This window comes from Anser cygnoides, chromosome 12 (assembly GCF_040182565.1).
Source record: "Anser cygnoides isolate HZ-2024a breed goose chromosome 12, Taihu_goose_T2T_genome, whole genome shotgun sequence".
NCBI lineage: Eukaryota > Metazoa > Chordata > Aves > Anseriformes > Anatidae > Anser > Anser cygnoides.
In genome coordinates this window covers 11,907,720-11,923,637 of record NC_089884.1, presented here as the reverse complement: position 1 = coordinate 11,923,637, position 15,918 = coordinate 11,907,720, and the positions used below count along the sequence as shown (strand labels likewise).

The 15,918-nt window shown below is 42.7% G+C and overlaps 1 protein-coding gene across 3 annotated transcripts; it reads left to right on the top strand.

The window, feature by feature from the left end:
• Positions 1–60: 60 nt before the first annotated feature.
• On the top strand, positions 61–15,241 carry PSME3IP1 (proteasome activator subunit 3 interacting protein 1). 3 transcript variants are annotated; one of them, XM_067004568.1, is made up of 7 exons: positions 61–192; positions 3,085–3,230; positions 3,411–3,509; positions 6,975–7,097; positions 11,098–11,230; positions 13,245–13,309; positions 14,469–15,241. In XM_067004568.1, exons 2-7 carry the CDS (start codon positions 3,101–3,103, stop codon positions 14,684–14,686), a joined length of 768 nt encoding a protein of 255 aa, XP_066860669.1. In that variant the 5' UTR covers positions 61–192; positions 3,085–3,100; the 3' UTR covers positions 14,687–15,241. The 3 variants fall into 3 exon arrangements, with proteins under 3 accessions (XP_066860669.1, XP_066860672.1, XP_066860670.1); XM_067004571.1 differs by having other exon boundaries at positions 84–192; positions 3,090–3,230; XM_067004569.1 differs by having other exon boundaries at positions 101–222.
• Positions 15,242–15,918: the final 677 nt, after the last annotated feature.

The window sequence follows — 15,918 nt, the reverse complement described above, 5'->3', positions numbered from 1 at the left end:
TGCCGGGAGAGCGGCGGGGATTGGCCGGCGGGAGGCGGCGCGGCCTCAGGAAGCGCTCCGGCGATTGGCTGCCGCGGGCGGAAGGGGCGGGGCGAGCGAGCGAGGCAGGCCGGCGGGAGGGCGGGCGGGCGGCCCTGCATGGCGGCGCTGGGGGCCGGGCCGCGCCTCTCGCTGTGACGGGCCCGCGGCGCGGTACGGGCACGGGAACAGGAACGGGGTCGGGTACGGGTACGGGTACGGGCCGGGTACGGAGGGGTGAGGGCCGGGGTCGGGGTCGGGCCACGGGGCCGCAGAGGAGCGAGGCTGGGAGCAGGCCCCGGGGTGGCCGCTCCGCGCGGGGCTCCGCTCGGCGCCTGGCCCAGCCCGGGGGCTGTGTGAGGCGATGTCCGCCCGGCCTGTGGCCGCTGCCGGCTGGCAGCGTGGAGCAGAGCGCGGTGCGGTGGCAGCGCGGTGCCGGGGCACCAGGGTGCTGTCGCCGGGCGAGCAAAGGGCTTAACGCAGGGCAGGGCGCGAACACGCGCGGTGCGTCTGGTTCGGGAGAGTTCCTGGCCGTGTTTGAGGTCGGGAAGGTCAAAGAGTAGGGAAAGGTTAGCTGGCTTCGGAAGTGTTAGTGCTGTGCTGCGTAATTATCCCCCTGTCGAGCCCTAGGATGTGGCTGCCGTTGAAGTTGTTATTTGATGAAATGTGTTTCATCAGACACATAATTTTCTAGAATTGTAGTGAAAATACCACAGCTGTATGTTAAATCACAATTAAATCCTGATCTATGTCATGTGCATTCAAGCACGTTGTCCAAGTGAGCTGGGTGAACCAGAAGGCAGGTGGTTTGCAGTGGAAGGCTTTAGTCTTAAGATTATTCTGTGTCCTTGCTGAATCTGTCTCTTCCGATTTGTTTTCCCGGCTTTGTCACCGCCGTGTCAGAACCTTTTGTTTCCTGTCTGAACGGACAGGTTGAGGTCACGTGAGTGGGGAACCAGGTGGCCTTGTTTATGCAGCACTTGAGTAAGAAGGGAAGCCTTGTGATTAGGGCCTGTGTTCAGGAGGGAGATTCAATCTTCATATTCTGTAAAGGTTTCCAGTTCAAGCCACTGTCAGAAATGACACTCTTAAGAGCATGCGTTCTATGCTTTCTGGAAGTTGGACTCATCTTAATAGCGGATATTTGTCAGATACTTGAAAAAAAAAAAAAAAGAAAATCACCACCCTGTGGTCAGTCCTTCCTTGCCCCACTTCTTAAAAGAAAATCCTTTTTTCTTGTCTTGTTTTGATAATTCCCACCTTAAAAATGCGTCATGCTTCTAACAAATATTTGTACGGTGCTCTAACCTGGCTTTCTTCTGAGATCTCAATCTTTTGTTTGTATTGCAAACAACACCCCACAGAAGTGTCAGTTTTTGTGAGAATTTCAGGCCTGCTTTCTGCTGGAGTGGGTTCATTGTGGTGTGGAAGATGGACGGTAAACTGGTTCCTTCCATTATGTGAGTTACTGCCTTCCTCCCTTCCTGGAAGAATAAATGGACTGGGTTCTCTTCCAGTGCTGAAATACAAGCAGGGTGAGGTCCAAAATGGACACTAATTAGCAGTGCAGGGGGCAATTATCTGTAGTCCTGAGGTACTTGTTGAAGTTACATCAAGGAAATATGAAGAAACTAGACAGTAGCTGTGGTGTTAGCATGGCTTTAGCTGAATAGCTATTGGTGCCGTGTTTATATTGTGCTTGCGTATAGGGGCTTGATGTAAGAAACAAAAGTTTTGTTCCTCCTCTAGTTCTTTAGCATGGAGCTGGCAGAACAGATCTTGTCGGGAGCCACTTGACTAGCGCAAGCAGCTGGGCATTACTTCATGCTGGGGTTGCGGGTGTTAAGACCTTGTGTTTCCTTCTTAGGCTGATTCCTTGGTGCATCTCCACCCTGGGCCGAGTCCTTATGTATCAGGAGCTCAAAGCGGAGGGGGGTGCATTGCGTGAAGGGTCTGTGCCCCCTTGATAAGTAATGCAGCTCCAGATTTCTAATCTCAGCCCCGTTTTAGCCCAAGGGAATTCCTCCCTCCTCACCTGTTGAGCACTGTAGACCTGACCCAGGTTGGTCTTTCACCCTGCTAGCTCCCGCAGTGCAGTGTGTGCAGGTCTGGCTCCAAGCACCCTGCCTCACAAATTTGTTTTCTGCGCTGCCTGTGTTCTGCTGGTGAGCCGTTGGAGCACAGGGCGGGTGGGCTCTGGCGCGCCTTTCCTCAGGAGGGTGCCTGCAGCCGTGCCCGGGATGGGCTTGGACTGGGGCACGTCCATGTGCTCTTCAGGGATGATGTGCACGGTCTGCTTGGTGCAGAGCTGCTGAGAGGTGCTGGGCGCTTTTGAAGATTAGGAAGTTCAGTTGGTAATTGCTGGAGTCTCACCGTTAAGCTCTTAGAAACATATGTATGAAATCATTGAAAATAGGCAAGCTTTCTCAAGTTTTCACAGGATGAGCAGAAGGAATTCATGTAACAAATGTTATATCCTTTCCTTGGAGTAGAGAGGTATAAGAACTGAAATAAAAGGCTGTGAGCGTGGGGGTGTGGGCTTTTGTAAATTTATTTTTATTTTTTAAACAAGGTAAATCCAAGGCAGTGGGGGGAAAATTACATTGAAATAGGACTTCTGGAAAGGTGGCCTAAGGCAGACAACTAACAGGAAAGATATAATTAACAGAAACAGTAAAGGAGGAGTAATAGGTGATGCCATCAGCCTTAGGTGCTATCACTCATGCAGTTAGTGCTTATCTCAGTTGGCGCTTACTGTCTTCAGACAGCTGCAGTTGTTATTCCTCCTCTAATTTTATGTGTATAAAAAGTGTGCCTCTGAGACTTTGGACTATGGTGTAAGAATGTAATAGTAATACCTACTGTACATTTTGTTATGCTGTTCATGTCCCTGCTTCTGAAAAGCCCCTGCAGCAGATGTGCAACTGAGTAATGTTTGTTAACAATCAGTACCAAGTGCTTTCCATGTTTAGTTTCTAGCCTCCGCCCGTTGTCTCTTGCAAAGAACCTTCTGAGTGTAGCGGGTCTCTTTTCAGGGTGTGTAGTAATGTCGTGTTGCGTTTTTAGGGCAGGCTGTTCCACAATGGATGGGGGAGATGGTACTGCCGACCTCGTGATTAACAAGAGGTTTGTATCCGAAGCGGAGCTAGAGGAGCGGCGAAAGAGAAGGCAAGAGGAATGGGAAAAGGTCCGAAAACCTGAAGATCCGGAAGGTATCGGATAGATTTTAATAACTGAAGGAAAGAGATCAAAGAATGTTTCACTTACACGGAGAACAGAAGTAAAAGTAGTAGCTTGTATTCTACAAGTTCAAAAGGTTTTCACATGAAGAATCTAAGAACGGTTGTTTTTTTACACATCGCCTAATTTCCTGATCTACTCCTTCCTTTCAGAATGCCCAGAGGAGGCATATGACCCACGTTCATTGTATGAAAGACTTCAGGAACAGAGAGAAAAGAAGCAGCAGGAGTTTGAGGAGCAGTTTAAATTCAGTAAGTACTAACATTTATTACTTTGAACAAAACCGAACTTACTGCATGTTTTGTGTGCAGCAGCTGTATACGGTGTCTAAGGGACATGTTTGCATGTCTTGTCCCTCTCTGAGAGGGAAACTGAGACTTGAGGAAAGTATTCAAAGATGGTAGATGTTCCTGCAGGTAACATTTTGTTCTATGCACCAAGACAGCACTGCACACATGTGAAACTCAAAAGTCGGTTGCCTTTTTTAAGCTGCATTCCTGTAAAGTCTGGAATATGAGGCTTATTTTGCACATAAACCAAAAGAAAACAAAAAAGCTCTGGTACCAGTTCATGGAAAAGTGGAAATGCAATGTGGTTTTGTGACTTGAACTCATGCTTTAACACAAGACCATCCTATTTGAATCAATTAAAAAAATACATAAATTCTGTTGCAACAGATGTTACATTTCCTAGCCATAATTAGGTGACTCAAACTTTACTGAGTAATTTGAGGCTCAAGATTAGTGTTCAGAAGACGTAAACGTACAGGAGTTGATGTTTCAAAAAGTAGATATTGGACTTCTAGCGAAATGAAAACCTAATTTCTACTGATGTTAGAATTTCTGGTTTTATAGAAAAATCCTTTGCTTTGTATCACCTGTATATGTGCTGCTGAGTGCAAAGATGATAATGAGAACTAGAAAATTATTAGTCAACCATTTTGGGAAAAGGGGAGCTATTGGCTCTGTCTAAAGAGAAATGAGGATGATACTGTGGGACTCCATTTTAAGGTGGGTTCTGATCGATTTTGGTTCTTTAGCTGGAATCCTTACCCTCAAACTATTGTATTCTTTAAGCTCCAGTTTGCAGAACTGGATTCTGTCTAGAAACTATCACGTGTTTGGGATGCAACAGAACTATGCTTAACCTTTAGCGATGGCAAAATGTTTGAGTCCTGCGAGGTAACGCTCCCTGGTGCTGCAGATGCTGTCAAGTGCATTACTAATTACTGTAACAGCCTTCCCGGCGTTGTAGCAGATGCTTTTAGAATCACCTTGGAATCCAAATTTCTTTGGGAGAAAGTAAGTGGGAAGAGCTATCTAAAAATCAGTGATGGGTGGATTATGGACCACTTGTTTACCTCATCAGAGTTCAAACCAATTTGGCCGTTTGTGACAAAATTTGTCTCCGAATATGTTTGATTTTGCCATGAAATATTCATAAATATTTTCTGTATCTATAGGAATTTTGGTGGAGTAGGAAACAAGTTGTACATTCCTCCATTCTCATTCTCATCAGTCAGAACTGATGACTCAACGTAGGAGAGAAATACCTTAATACTAAAGAATTGTGTCTGTTTAAACACATAAACTTAGTTACTCTAAACCTCTTGTGTAGATAAAAGCCAGGATGCATACTAGCAGTTCTTCTTTTTGCTAGGTTATTCAGTACTGAAAGAATGTCTTCCAATGTTTATCTTCTCAAAGTAAAATATATATATATATTTTTTTTACATTTTTTAGCATTTTAAATGAAAAATAATAGGAGTATCCTCTAAAAAGCTACTTTTAAATTTTTCTTTTTGAACGCTGATGGTAACCAAAATAATGATAAATGAAAGTCATTTCCTGTCTCTTAATTTTCTTTTGTAGTTTTTAGTGGTGAAAAATGGAAAGTACGGGTAGGAGCATTAGTGCATTAAAGTCTTCAGCTGTACCCACAGGCTTTTTTTCAAGTGGAGAGTTTACTTTTTATTTCAGTAACGTTTGATCCAGGTCATTTTTGGTGATGTGACTAAGCAATTCTTGTCTAATTGTGTACCAGAAATCTGACTGCTACCAGCCTAGACATGTCTAAATGAATTGTTTCCTTTGCCAGCTTATATTACATCTGCAGCATCTTCCCTTTGGTTCAGGAAACTTGTAAACCAGGTACTGGAATGAGAAGCATCCCTAAGAGGGGGCTACCGAGAAGCAAACCAACCGCTAATTTTAAGACAGCCCCTGCAGAATAACATACACCTGCGAGCCTGGAGAACAAAATCTGCTAAAGCACTATGTAGTAGTAGAGAATCTCCCCAGCTGTAGGGATCTCTATCACTGCATCTCTTAGTTTGCAGATCGGGCAAACAAAGAATGAAATGAATTCATGTCTCTTGGTTCAGAAAATGTCCAGATTTTCACTGCTCTTGCTGTCTGTTCGAAGGAGTCCTTGGCAGGAATGAATGCTCCAGTTTACTGTCTGCAGATTCAGGAACAGTAGGGCTGAGTCTGTAAAAAGTAACCTCAAATCATATTTCTAGACCTTTTCTGTCAGGGACATAGCTTGCCGATTATCAGTGTAAATGGATTTCTTAGCTTTTCATTTGAGTGAGTAGGACTTGACTACGTGGGTGAAGATTTAAAAAAAAAAAAAAGTCTGCCTCGTGTAAAGGCCTAAAAATCCTCTTATGAAATTTAACACAAGGTGGTGGTGGTTGTGTTCAGATTTTCTCAGGCTGACTACAAGCAGCAAGACTTGGTCTTTCTAACAAGTAATTTTTACTGCTTCTCTAAATAAATCATTTTGATGGGGAGACGTTGAGCATTTGCAGAACAAAGTGAAAGACCTTCCTACTGCAGTAATGTTTACTTAAAGTACGATAACATGTTTAGAGAGAATTCAATTTTAATAGGAAGATAAGAATTGTCTTGCGTCTATTTATTTATTTGTTTATAACAGGCATCAGCATCAGTTAAATTAATAATTGTTTGCTTTAAGAAAATGTACGCCTTACTTGGAGGTGAGATTTATGGGGAAGAAGTAATGTGTCTTCCAATTACTGGTTTAAGAACAGACTCTAAGGAGACAGCCTAAAACCTAATGTCTGAAACCAAAACAAGAATTATATCATTGCTTAATGTGGTTATTATTTGTTTCATGTAACCTATTCCAAATAACATTTCAGCGTTAAGAAAAGGCTGCTTGTGTGAAAACTCGGTTAATTTTCCTAAATTGTATCAGCAAGTCTAGTAGTAGTATACTGCTCCTACACATTTTGCCTTACTATTCTCTTTAGTAATAGTGTTGTGGCTGAACTGTGTTAGTCTGTTGTAGTTTTTCTTGTAGAAGCGTTTAAGAGTTTGGGCTTGTTAGCATCCAGTATCATTAACCATAAAGTATTTGTCCTCCATGATTAGAGAAGGCAGCAGGTAGCTTGTCCTTTGTGGGGTCTGGTTTGTACCCATTACTCGGCAAGACAGTGCAAGTGCTAGAACACACGCCTCACTCGGTCACCCAGGACTCTATTCCCTGCGTTCCTAGTGACTTTGCTGAGGTAGAATATTTTGCATAATATTAGAAATATCATCTGCAAGGTATGGGTGGTTACATTTCACAAGGCAGTTTGAAATCGCCGGATGAAAATTGTCCTAAAAGAATGGCAAAGTGATGCAAGGTAAATGGCTGCTTCCCGGGTGGCTTGAGTTTATCAATATGCATTCTCTTCCTTTTTTCAGAAAATATGGTAAGAGGCTTAGATGAAGATGAGACAAATTTCCTTGATGAGGTTTCTCGGCAGCAAGAGCTAATAGAAAAGCAACGAAGAGAAGAAGAGATGAAAGAACTAAATGAATACAGAATATCCTTTGCTAATATAGCTGGCAGCTGTATATAGGGGGATAAGAGTCTGGGCTGTAGTTTTAGTCTGTCATTCACATTCTGTTTATAAATACAGCTGCTTTACAGAACATGAGCAATGATAGCCTTTTAAAGTTGAATGTTTTTATTGTAGCTTGGATCTCCCGCAGTAATGTTTGATTCCCACTCTATGTCTTCAACACTTTTCCTCCCTTCTCTCTCCCTCCCCGTTGACTTTCTTTTTTCTTACTGATATCATAGCTAAAAAGAGAAGAACATAAAGGAAGAAAGCCTACTGCTTCTAATCTTTTGCTTTTTTCCCATAAGTATTCTTGTCTTGCAGCCAACTGCATATTGGCTGTTTTTAATGTACCTGTTTGAAATAACATTTTAGTTGCTCTTTCTGTTATTCTTCTTGAAGTATTAGCTTTGTTTTCCCTTGCTGATAGCTGCAGGATGAGAAATTAAATAAAAGTGAACCAGCTGTGTGGATACACTGACTTTCTTCTGGGAAGGCAGTGTCCGTGGAGGTTCAGCTGCTCTGGGAAATACAGATTTTAGGCAGTACTAAGATCAGGCCGGGTCCATTTTGTTGTTAAGTGCCAGCTCTTCACAAAGACATGCTAGAGAGCAGTATAGGGGGCTTTTTCTTTATTCAGTGCCAGACAGGGAACGTTGGGAATGATTTTAGGATTGCTCTCTGTGCTGAGTTTAATGCTGTTTTCTGAGGTTTTACCTCATCTGTAATGGTTTCTTTGCCTTCTAATGAAAACTGTTGCTTTAAGTCATCAGTGAACAAAGTGCAAGTTCTCAAGGATTCCTTAGTGTAAATGAAAGAGTTTGAAGACTGAAAGAAGAGCTAGCAGCTCATACTTACGAGGTGAGCAAAATATTCAGTAAAGTGAAATAGTGCCAATGCAACAAAGATCTGCATTACCTTGTACGAGTTAATGACTTAGAACTGAGAGCATGTTATATGTGAAGAGTATCTAAGTTCTCTCACTTATGCATTTATGAAAAGGCAATACAGATGCATTTTAATTACTTTTTTTTTTTTTTAACTTTAGAAGTAGGCCGTAGTTGGCTGATAGATTTGACATATTTCCTTGGCTTGTTTGATCTGCTGATGGGGTTTTCGTGGGATATATTTAGGTTCTGTGGCAGTTGCTTGCGGGTCTGGCTAATGCAGGGATGTGCAGTATAAGATCGTGCTGTGGAAGCAGCTGACAGCTCTAGTTAGGTCACGTGCACGCAGGGGTGAACCATACCAGCCCAGAAGGAATCTACTGTTGTCTTGAATTAGCCACATAACACACTGATCCCTGAATTTACAGAGCAGGGCCTCTTCCAGACGTACATGCATACTGAACCTCAGTCTTTGCAGTCTTAGTAGAATCAGCCAGCTTTGTATCCAAAGTCTTGCTGTAAATTGTAGAACTTGCTGCTAATGTGCTGGAGGGAGGGAGAGAGAGTGCTTTATAGTCACCTCATTTTGTGAGAAGCTGTTTTTCCCATTCCATTAACTTGTCCCTTTTGACTTTTTTTTAAACGTAATATTGCAAGCACCTCCAGAGCAACTTGTAAAATGGCATTCTTTCAAAATGTAAAAGGTGTTTTTTCAGCATTAGGCACGTGTAGATTTTTACTACTGGTTTATCACTACAGTGACAGAATGCAATGGGTATTGCTAACTGTGCTGGGTCATTAGGCACTGTGCAGGAGTTCCTCCAAACTAGTAAATGGAATGTCAACCCAATGGGTTTGATTATATGGTCATTTTCCTGGTAAAAGATCCAATTTAAGCTACCCAGAGGCATTAATTCCATAGTAAAAACCTACGTCAATATTGTACCACAGAGCTTTTTTCTTTCTTTTTTTTTTCCCTACATTTTTAAGGTTAAACAGTCATGAAACCATACATCTTAATGCTAACATGCCTTGGAATATTTTAATGCACTCTCAGGCATAAGAAATTCATGTGCATGGATGTATAGGAATTTTGCTTCCTCTTATATGAATAGCTAGGTTTATTTTGCTCCTTACCCTGCCCTTTCAGCATTGGTCTGACTGTGTTTAAAGATTTAAAGATTGATTATTTTAAGCTGGTTCAAAGAAGCGTTTGAGAGCAGCATCTCATTGTCTTATATCCCAAGTGTAGAAATCCCCTCCAAGAAGCAGGCCTTATTGTAGGACAGCTCTTTTTAAATGCAGATGATATTTGATTGAGATGTTTATTTTTAATGTAGTTCTCCTGAGACATATCTTGGCTAGGTATAGTGTTACATTCGTTAATGACAGCAGTACTTATAAAGTCTCTTAAAACGTGCTGTCTCTGGTGGATCAGGAGTATTAGGAGAATGGCATCCTGGATAGAAGTGAAAAGCCTCTAGTTCTCTCTCTCTTAAAAGAAGAGTTTCTGGGTTTGTCAGTTGGGCTTTTGTAGTGCAATGTTAGAATGTAACACGGTAATTAACTTAAACGTGGAAGTTGAAAGCTGCAGTGTGTGGAATCGTGTATTGCAACGTCAAACTCTTTGACACAATGAGCTTTCAGATTGCTTCTGATAGCCACAGGATGGCACTCCTGTGCCATGTTAAACGTTGGAACAGTCTGGTTTGGGCTGAGGAGAGTCAGGTTAGTTGAGGTAGGGAGCAGTCTGGGTTGCCGCTGTATCTTTAGGAAAATCAAGTACGCAAACTCCTGATCTAAAAGTGTTTGGTGACTTTGAGCGTGCCACTTCAAAACAAGGTGTTGATTTTTAATTTGCAGATGTTGAGGGGGAGTGGAGAGGGATGTGACCTTAAATATATGGTCCGTAAATAGAAATGTCACTATTTAGTATTTATATGCAGTAGGTGGGACACACCTGTGAAACTCGGGGCTTGTGGTTATGTTGCTTGGTCAACGGAATTGTAGTCAGAGAATAAACTGGTGGAAAGCTAGATTCAATGGTGTAAACAAATACCCTTTTAAATTAGGTTAACTTTCCTTTGGTATGTGCAGTTTTAAAGTTTTGCAGGAGCCTTTATGGCTCCACTGGTACCTCATTAATAAGCAGGATCTTTGACAGGCCTTGCCTTGCTAGACGCTGAACATTAACTCTAGATCCTGCCACAGAAGATCTGTTTAGCGTGTTTACAGATTGCATGCACCTTACTAACAGACCAAGTGCCTTCTTACTCGGTCTGAGGACCTGCCATAGCTGCTGCACCTCATGCTAGGTTTCAGCTGCATCCCACCTTTCTAACAGTGTTTTAAGCTACATAGTTTTTTCAGTGCAGTCATAGTCTTTTGGGTGAATGTTTGAACACGTGCACCCTTAATCAGATCTGTCTCCTTCCTTTTGAGGTTGCTGTTACTGGCAGCAACAGCCTTGTGACCCTCACAGAGATGGGCTGAAAAGTTACCGTGATACTGATACAGCAAATTGAGCTGTTTTGCTTTGGTGGGCTGAAGTCTGCTGGGTTCAGCCTAAGAGAGGCTTGAGCATTGAAACTGAGACCACATATTACTACTTTTTTGTTTGTTTGTTTTTTTAAAGGATTAGGGATCAAAGCAGCAAATTTAAATTACAAATGGGTTGATCCAGATTGAAGGGGGAAGTACTGGATTGCCCTTTTTTGGTTTTGGTCCAGTCTGACCTCTTTTCTTTCCTAAGACCTTCAGGAAAAGACAGGACAATCAGGAAAAGACAGGACAATGTACATTTGTGGTGCTGGATGTGTCGTGTGTTTGACCTTCCTGATTTTTGAATGCTGCTGCCTGGGGGTATTTGTGGGGAGAGCTGGTATTGATACACAAGAGTGCTTTGGACACGGAGGGTGAAGTCTCTTCTGGCCTGGCCGAATGTGCCAGCTAAATGACATTACAAATAACTTGCTTGTGATAGGATATGTGAATGAACTTCAGTTGCTGCTGTCAGCAGGGCTGGCTAAGTATGTCAGGGAGGAAGTGTCTGTTTTCTCCACTCCTTCCTGGTTGATCCTTAACCCTCAATTCACAGCACTCTCACCAAAGTGGGAGTCAGTATGGACCCAAAGAAGGAAGCTGAGAAGAAATTGCCCATGAAGTCAGTGGAAAACAAGAACAAATTCTCTCAGGCAAAGCTGTTGGCAGGAGCTGTGAAACACAGAAGGTTAGTTTCACACCTCTATAAAAGCACGAGGAATGGGAACCTAGTTAGCAGTGTAAAGGGAGGCAGGCCAAAACTGCCTCCAGAGAATGAGGTGTGAACCTTAGCCCTAAAGAAAAAAGGGGGGAGGTACAAGAAAAGACCAGCCTTGTTTCCATAGGTTCTCACAAACTGTTGGAAAAACATGAGGCAATTCAAATAGATAAGCATGTGTAAAGCAAGTGGGTAGACTCTTCATTCTAGACTGCCAGGCTTGGGCGATCCTGCTATGGGTTCCAGAGGCAATCTATTTTACAACTCTATTTGAAAATACCAGTGTTACCTCACTCATGTAATTTAATTCAGAATTGCATATTTTATCAACCTATGTTATCTGTGTTGAAAATTTATTGTCTTAATTGTTGCTGGGAGCAGTGTGGGGAGGATGTAGGTTATGAGAGAAGAACTTTGTGTACCAATTTAATCCCAAGGTCATCAGACAAACTTCCTATGTTCCTCACTGACGTGCACTGATACATCAGCACCCTTTCCATCCCAGAGAGGATGGCAGTTGGATTTGTGATCTGTTTGCTATTTTGATCTTAGCCTGCAAACACGGCTGCTGATGTGCTATGGGTTGTGTCAAAATTCGGCACCTGGGGCCGGACTTATTTCTCCCAGACGAATCATCTAATACTTAAAACAGATCTGACATCTAGAAATTCAGGCACTGATTTTGAATCTGTCCCAGAGAATGAGAGATTATTTTAGAAGCTTAAGTTATAGAGTAATATTTAGCTACCAGTACAGCAGTAGTTGCATGTCTGTGGAAACTGAAGTTAAGCTCTTCCACACTAAGTCTTGGGGGTTTGGGTAGCTTGTGTTTTTTAGGGGGAGGGGAAAACAAAGACAAAAAAAAAAAAACCTACGTGATAGAAAGCAGCCAACAATGCTTTTTTGTTGTAACTACTATTGCTTAACACAGTGGGATGTAGAGGAGATGGTGTCTGCTTAATGGCACATCTAAAGCCTGCAGATGGCATTTATTTGGAGAGAGCATCTTAACTGTGACATGTCAGTGCCATCACAGACTTTCTTTCTATTTTTGCTGTCTTATTTTCTGTTGCAAACTAGCCAAAACCAGACATAGCATGAATTCAACATCTGCTCTCAGAGTTCTGTAGTTTGCCTGCACAGGACTCTTACTATTAAAACCTCCCTGCACAGAGTAACCTTTCACCTGGACTTCATGTTCTGACAGGGACAGAAAAGAGTTAATACATATATAATACAAATCTGCTGATACTTCATCACTTTAGTTCATCACGGCTGAAGCTGGGAAGCATTTGTTTATATGGATGGCTTAGAGTCGGGAACGTGCAAGAGGATGAAAGAGAAACTGAGCAATGACAAGGAGAAGCTACAGAAGCTCTGACGAGACAGAAGCCCAAATAATGCTCCTTTCCCCAAGCACCACTTTGGAACCAAAAGGGACCCCCTTATACTTTTAGGTCAGAAACTGCAGATGTCTGAGAAGTGCTGCAAAACTTACTGGGTGCAAGATTTCTAGATGTTTTAGAACAGGGTCTCTACGTGCTTGAGGGAAAGAAACCCTGGAAGGGGAAACACACTGTTAGACCTGCAAATGTGGTAATTGTCTGCTTGCTCCTGTCAAGCCTCTTGTCACATGGGGTGGTCGAAACTCACGTAGTCATTCCTGATCTCCTCTAGCGTTTTCCCTCTGAATAGGAGTCCTGCAGTTAGCTCTGGTTACTGGGAAAGAGGTCTGGCTTGGATTCCCAGAGGCGTGTGTCTATTTCCTGGGTGAACTGAGGGTACATGCAGCGTAGGTGCTGACTCCAGGATCCTGCAATATTCCCTGAGGAGCCCCAGTTAACACCAGTTAGAAGTGGTGATGGTCGCCAGGGGACCCTGCTGGAATTCACTGTAGCGTTTGAGGCGAAAATGTGACTTTTAACTTCACAGTAATTAAGTGATTGCTTATGAGGAACAAGACAATTTCTTATTTTTTCCACAGTTCAGATGGTGGGAATAGCGTGAAGAGGTTGAAATTAGATACTGATCATGAAGAAAAGAATCAAGGTACGTCCTGATTTCTGCAGTCGGGAAGCTGTCTGCCTCTCAACTGAACAGCAACTGACTTAGTGTTAAATCTGATAGAGGATTTGCTTTTCTGCTCCTTCATTATGCTAGGCAGCACAGACTTTGGTTGGCATGTTATCTCCTAAAGCAGTAGAAATGGTAGCTATAGGCACTGACAGCCTTTGTAGAAAATAAGGCTGGAAGGAACCTCTACTGGTTACTGGTCTGCCCCCTGCCTAAACCGTTTCTGGCAGACGATTGTCTAAGCTGCTCGTAAATCTCCACAGACAGAGATTGCACACCCTCCTTAGGCAGTTTATTCTAATGCTGAACTGATTTTACCCTTAAAGTGTTTTACCTGATAAACTAGTAGGAGACTCCTTAGCTGCATTACGAGCCTAGTGCTTCTCTATCAGCCAGAGGTGTGGAGAACAGTTCTTTCCCTTCCTCTTCACAGCAGCATTTGCTGTATTTGTATGCTTCCGCTGTTAACTCCTCATGCTACAAAGAGATCTTGTCCATCCTGAAACCAATTTATTTCAGAAAGTTATGAGCAACTAGGAGGAAAAATTAAGTTGCGTTTCAGTCTTAGCTGTCAGGGCTGCAATTGATTTGCTGTCAAGATACTCTGACACAAATAGGGTGAGCTGCAATTGTGTAATGACAACCCAATGCACTTCCTCAATCTCCTTCTGTTCAGTAAACTTTCAGAACACTGGAAAAAATTAATTAGCTGTGGAAGATGGAAGACATTGACTTAGCAGAGCACTGAAATGAAACTTTTTCTCAACTATGCTGTTATATTGGAAAAAAAAAATCAATTACACAAAGCAGAGCTATTTATTCTTATTTAGTGGGTTTGGTATTTGACAACCATCAAACTGACAACTTTAGAATAAAAATGTGTAATGCCAGCATAGAGCTGGGCATAACTATGATGAAAAAAAAAATCTCCTGAGGTAGCAAGTCCTTCCTGTCAGGATAGCTTTAGTGCAGCGTAAAGCTGCCTTACGCTTTAATTAAATCCTGCTGTCATCCCCCACTGATATGGTAATAGCAGGTGAATGGCATGCAGCAGTTCCTGGGCTGATTTTAAAAAAAAAAAAACAAAAAAAACTTTTCTGCACTCTTGTTTTTGACTGAGGTACCTCTCTTTCAGAAAAACCGTCCTGTGTTCCGTTGGGGAGCAGCTCAGTGGGAGGCTCCACGGTCCACTGTCCCTCAGCAGCAGTCTGCATTGGGATCCTGCCTGGCCTGGGCGCATACTCGGGCAGCAGTGATTCGGAGTCCAGCTCGGATAGCGAAGGCACTATTAATTCCACTGGAAAGATCGTCTCTTCTGTCTTTCGTAGCAACAGTTTCTTTGATGGCCCATAACAAAATCCCTCCATGTGTAATGTAGTGCAGAGTATCTTCCAAAGCCCTGATGGATGCTCGATGCATCCTTCTGCCCCAGGTATAATATTTCTAGCTAACCTCTCAACTTTCTCAACATTCAGATACTTCTAAAGTAACTCACTGAATTTGTTTTTTGTTATATATTTTTTTTTTCTTCCCCAACTTTCCATTTCTGGGGTTCATACTGAGCCTGAGGTAGAAAGGCTGCCACCCTAAACCAGAAGGCACACCTAGTAATGCAGTTAAGGTCTGGGAGTAGGGAGGAGAGCGCCTTATCTTTTAAAATTCTTACGGAAGGAAAGAATTCTGATGGTCTAAGAAGTTTATACAAGACTAACAGGCAAAAAAAAAAATACTCGCTTGAAGCACCGAAGTCTTGTAGAAACGGCCATGTGTTCTGTTCTTAAAATGTCATTTTTATTCTGTATTTGAGAAATGGGGGCAGAACAAAAATCAAGCAGATGGTGAAGTGTAGATTGCCATGACACTGTAAAGAAGTTTTCGTGTTACATGATTAAAGACATTCTGAATGCATTTTTTTATTTTGGCTCGTGCCATTCATAGTTGTTCCCATTCCATTAAGTAATTTCTGCACTACTCAACCAGCCCCTTCCTCAAACTGCTGCTGTACAAGAGAAGTGCAAGCCAGCCTCCTACAAATGAAGAGACAGGGATGCAAAACTCTTGTTCTGAATGAGTTCAGAGAAACTGTAGTTGGCTGTTCTACAAAGCCCATTGCTCCTGCATCAGTGCTTGGAAAGTCATTCAGCTCTTCTGTCATAGCATCCTGAAGAGTGTGAATACAAGAGTGGGTGGGATATCCCAGTTCAGTCAAACCTCTTTGTGCACAAATTGGAAATCCTTTCCAGTGAGAAGATAGACAGCTGTTGAAGTTCTGTTGAATTTAAGAAACCTTTTCATGGTTTATAGGTGCTGTGGACGAGGGAGACAGGCCTGAGCAAGAAGTTGAGTTTGAGAGGCAAGGGTCCTTCCTCTTCATCTCTGCGTGCACGTAGCACTAATGGAAGTCGTTGGGTTGGAACAGCTTGACTTCAGTGCGCAAAGGTGGAAATGTCTTTATGAGAGTCTCCCTCACGGCAGTCCTGTTCTGCTTACTAGACTCAGAAGTGTATGGGCTTCAGTGAATACAACTGGTGTGTGTGTACCAAAGGGCAGTTATCTGCATGTGACGCTAAGCAATGCGGAGGGCA

Bases quoted from the DNA above. Each gene is read 5' to 3' on its own strand.
- PSME3IP1 (XM_067004568.1), top strand. From the start codon at position 3,101: ATGGATGGGGGAGATGGTACTGCCGACCTCGTGATTAACAAGAGGTTT. The intron at 3,231-3,410 runs GTATCGGATAGA...CCTTCCTTTCAG, and splicing joins AAAACCTGAAGATCCGGAAG to AATGCCCAGAGGAGGCATAT. The intron at 3,510-6,974 runs GTAAGTACTAAC...TCCTTTTTTCAG, and splicing joins TGAGGAGCAGTTTAAATTCA to AAAATATGGTAAGAGGCTTA.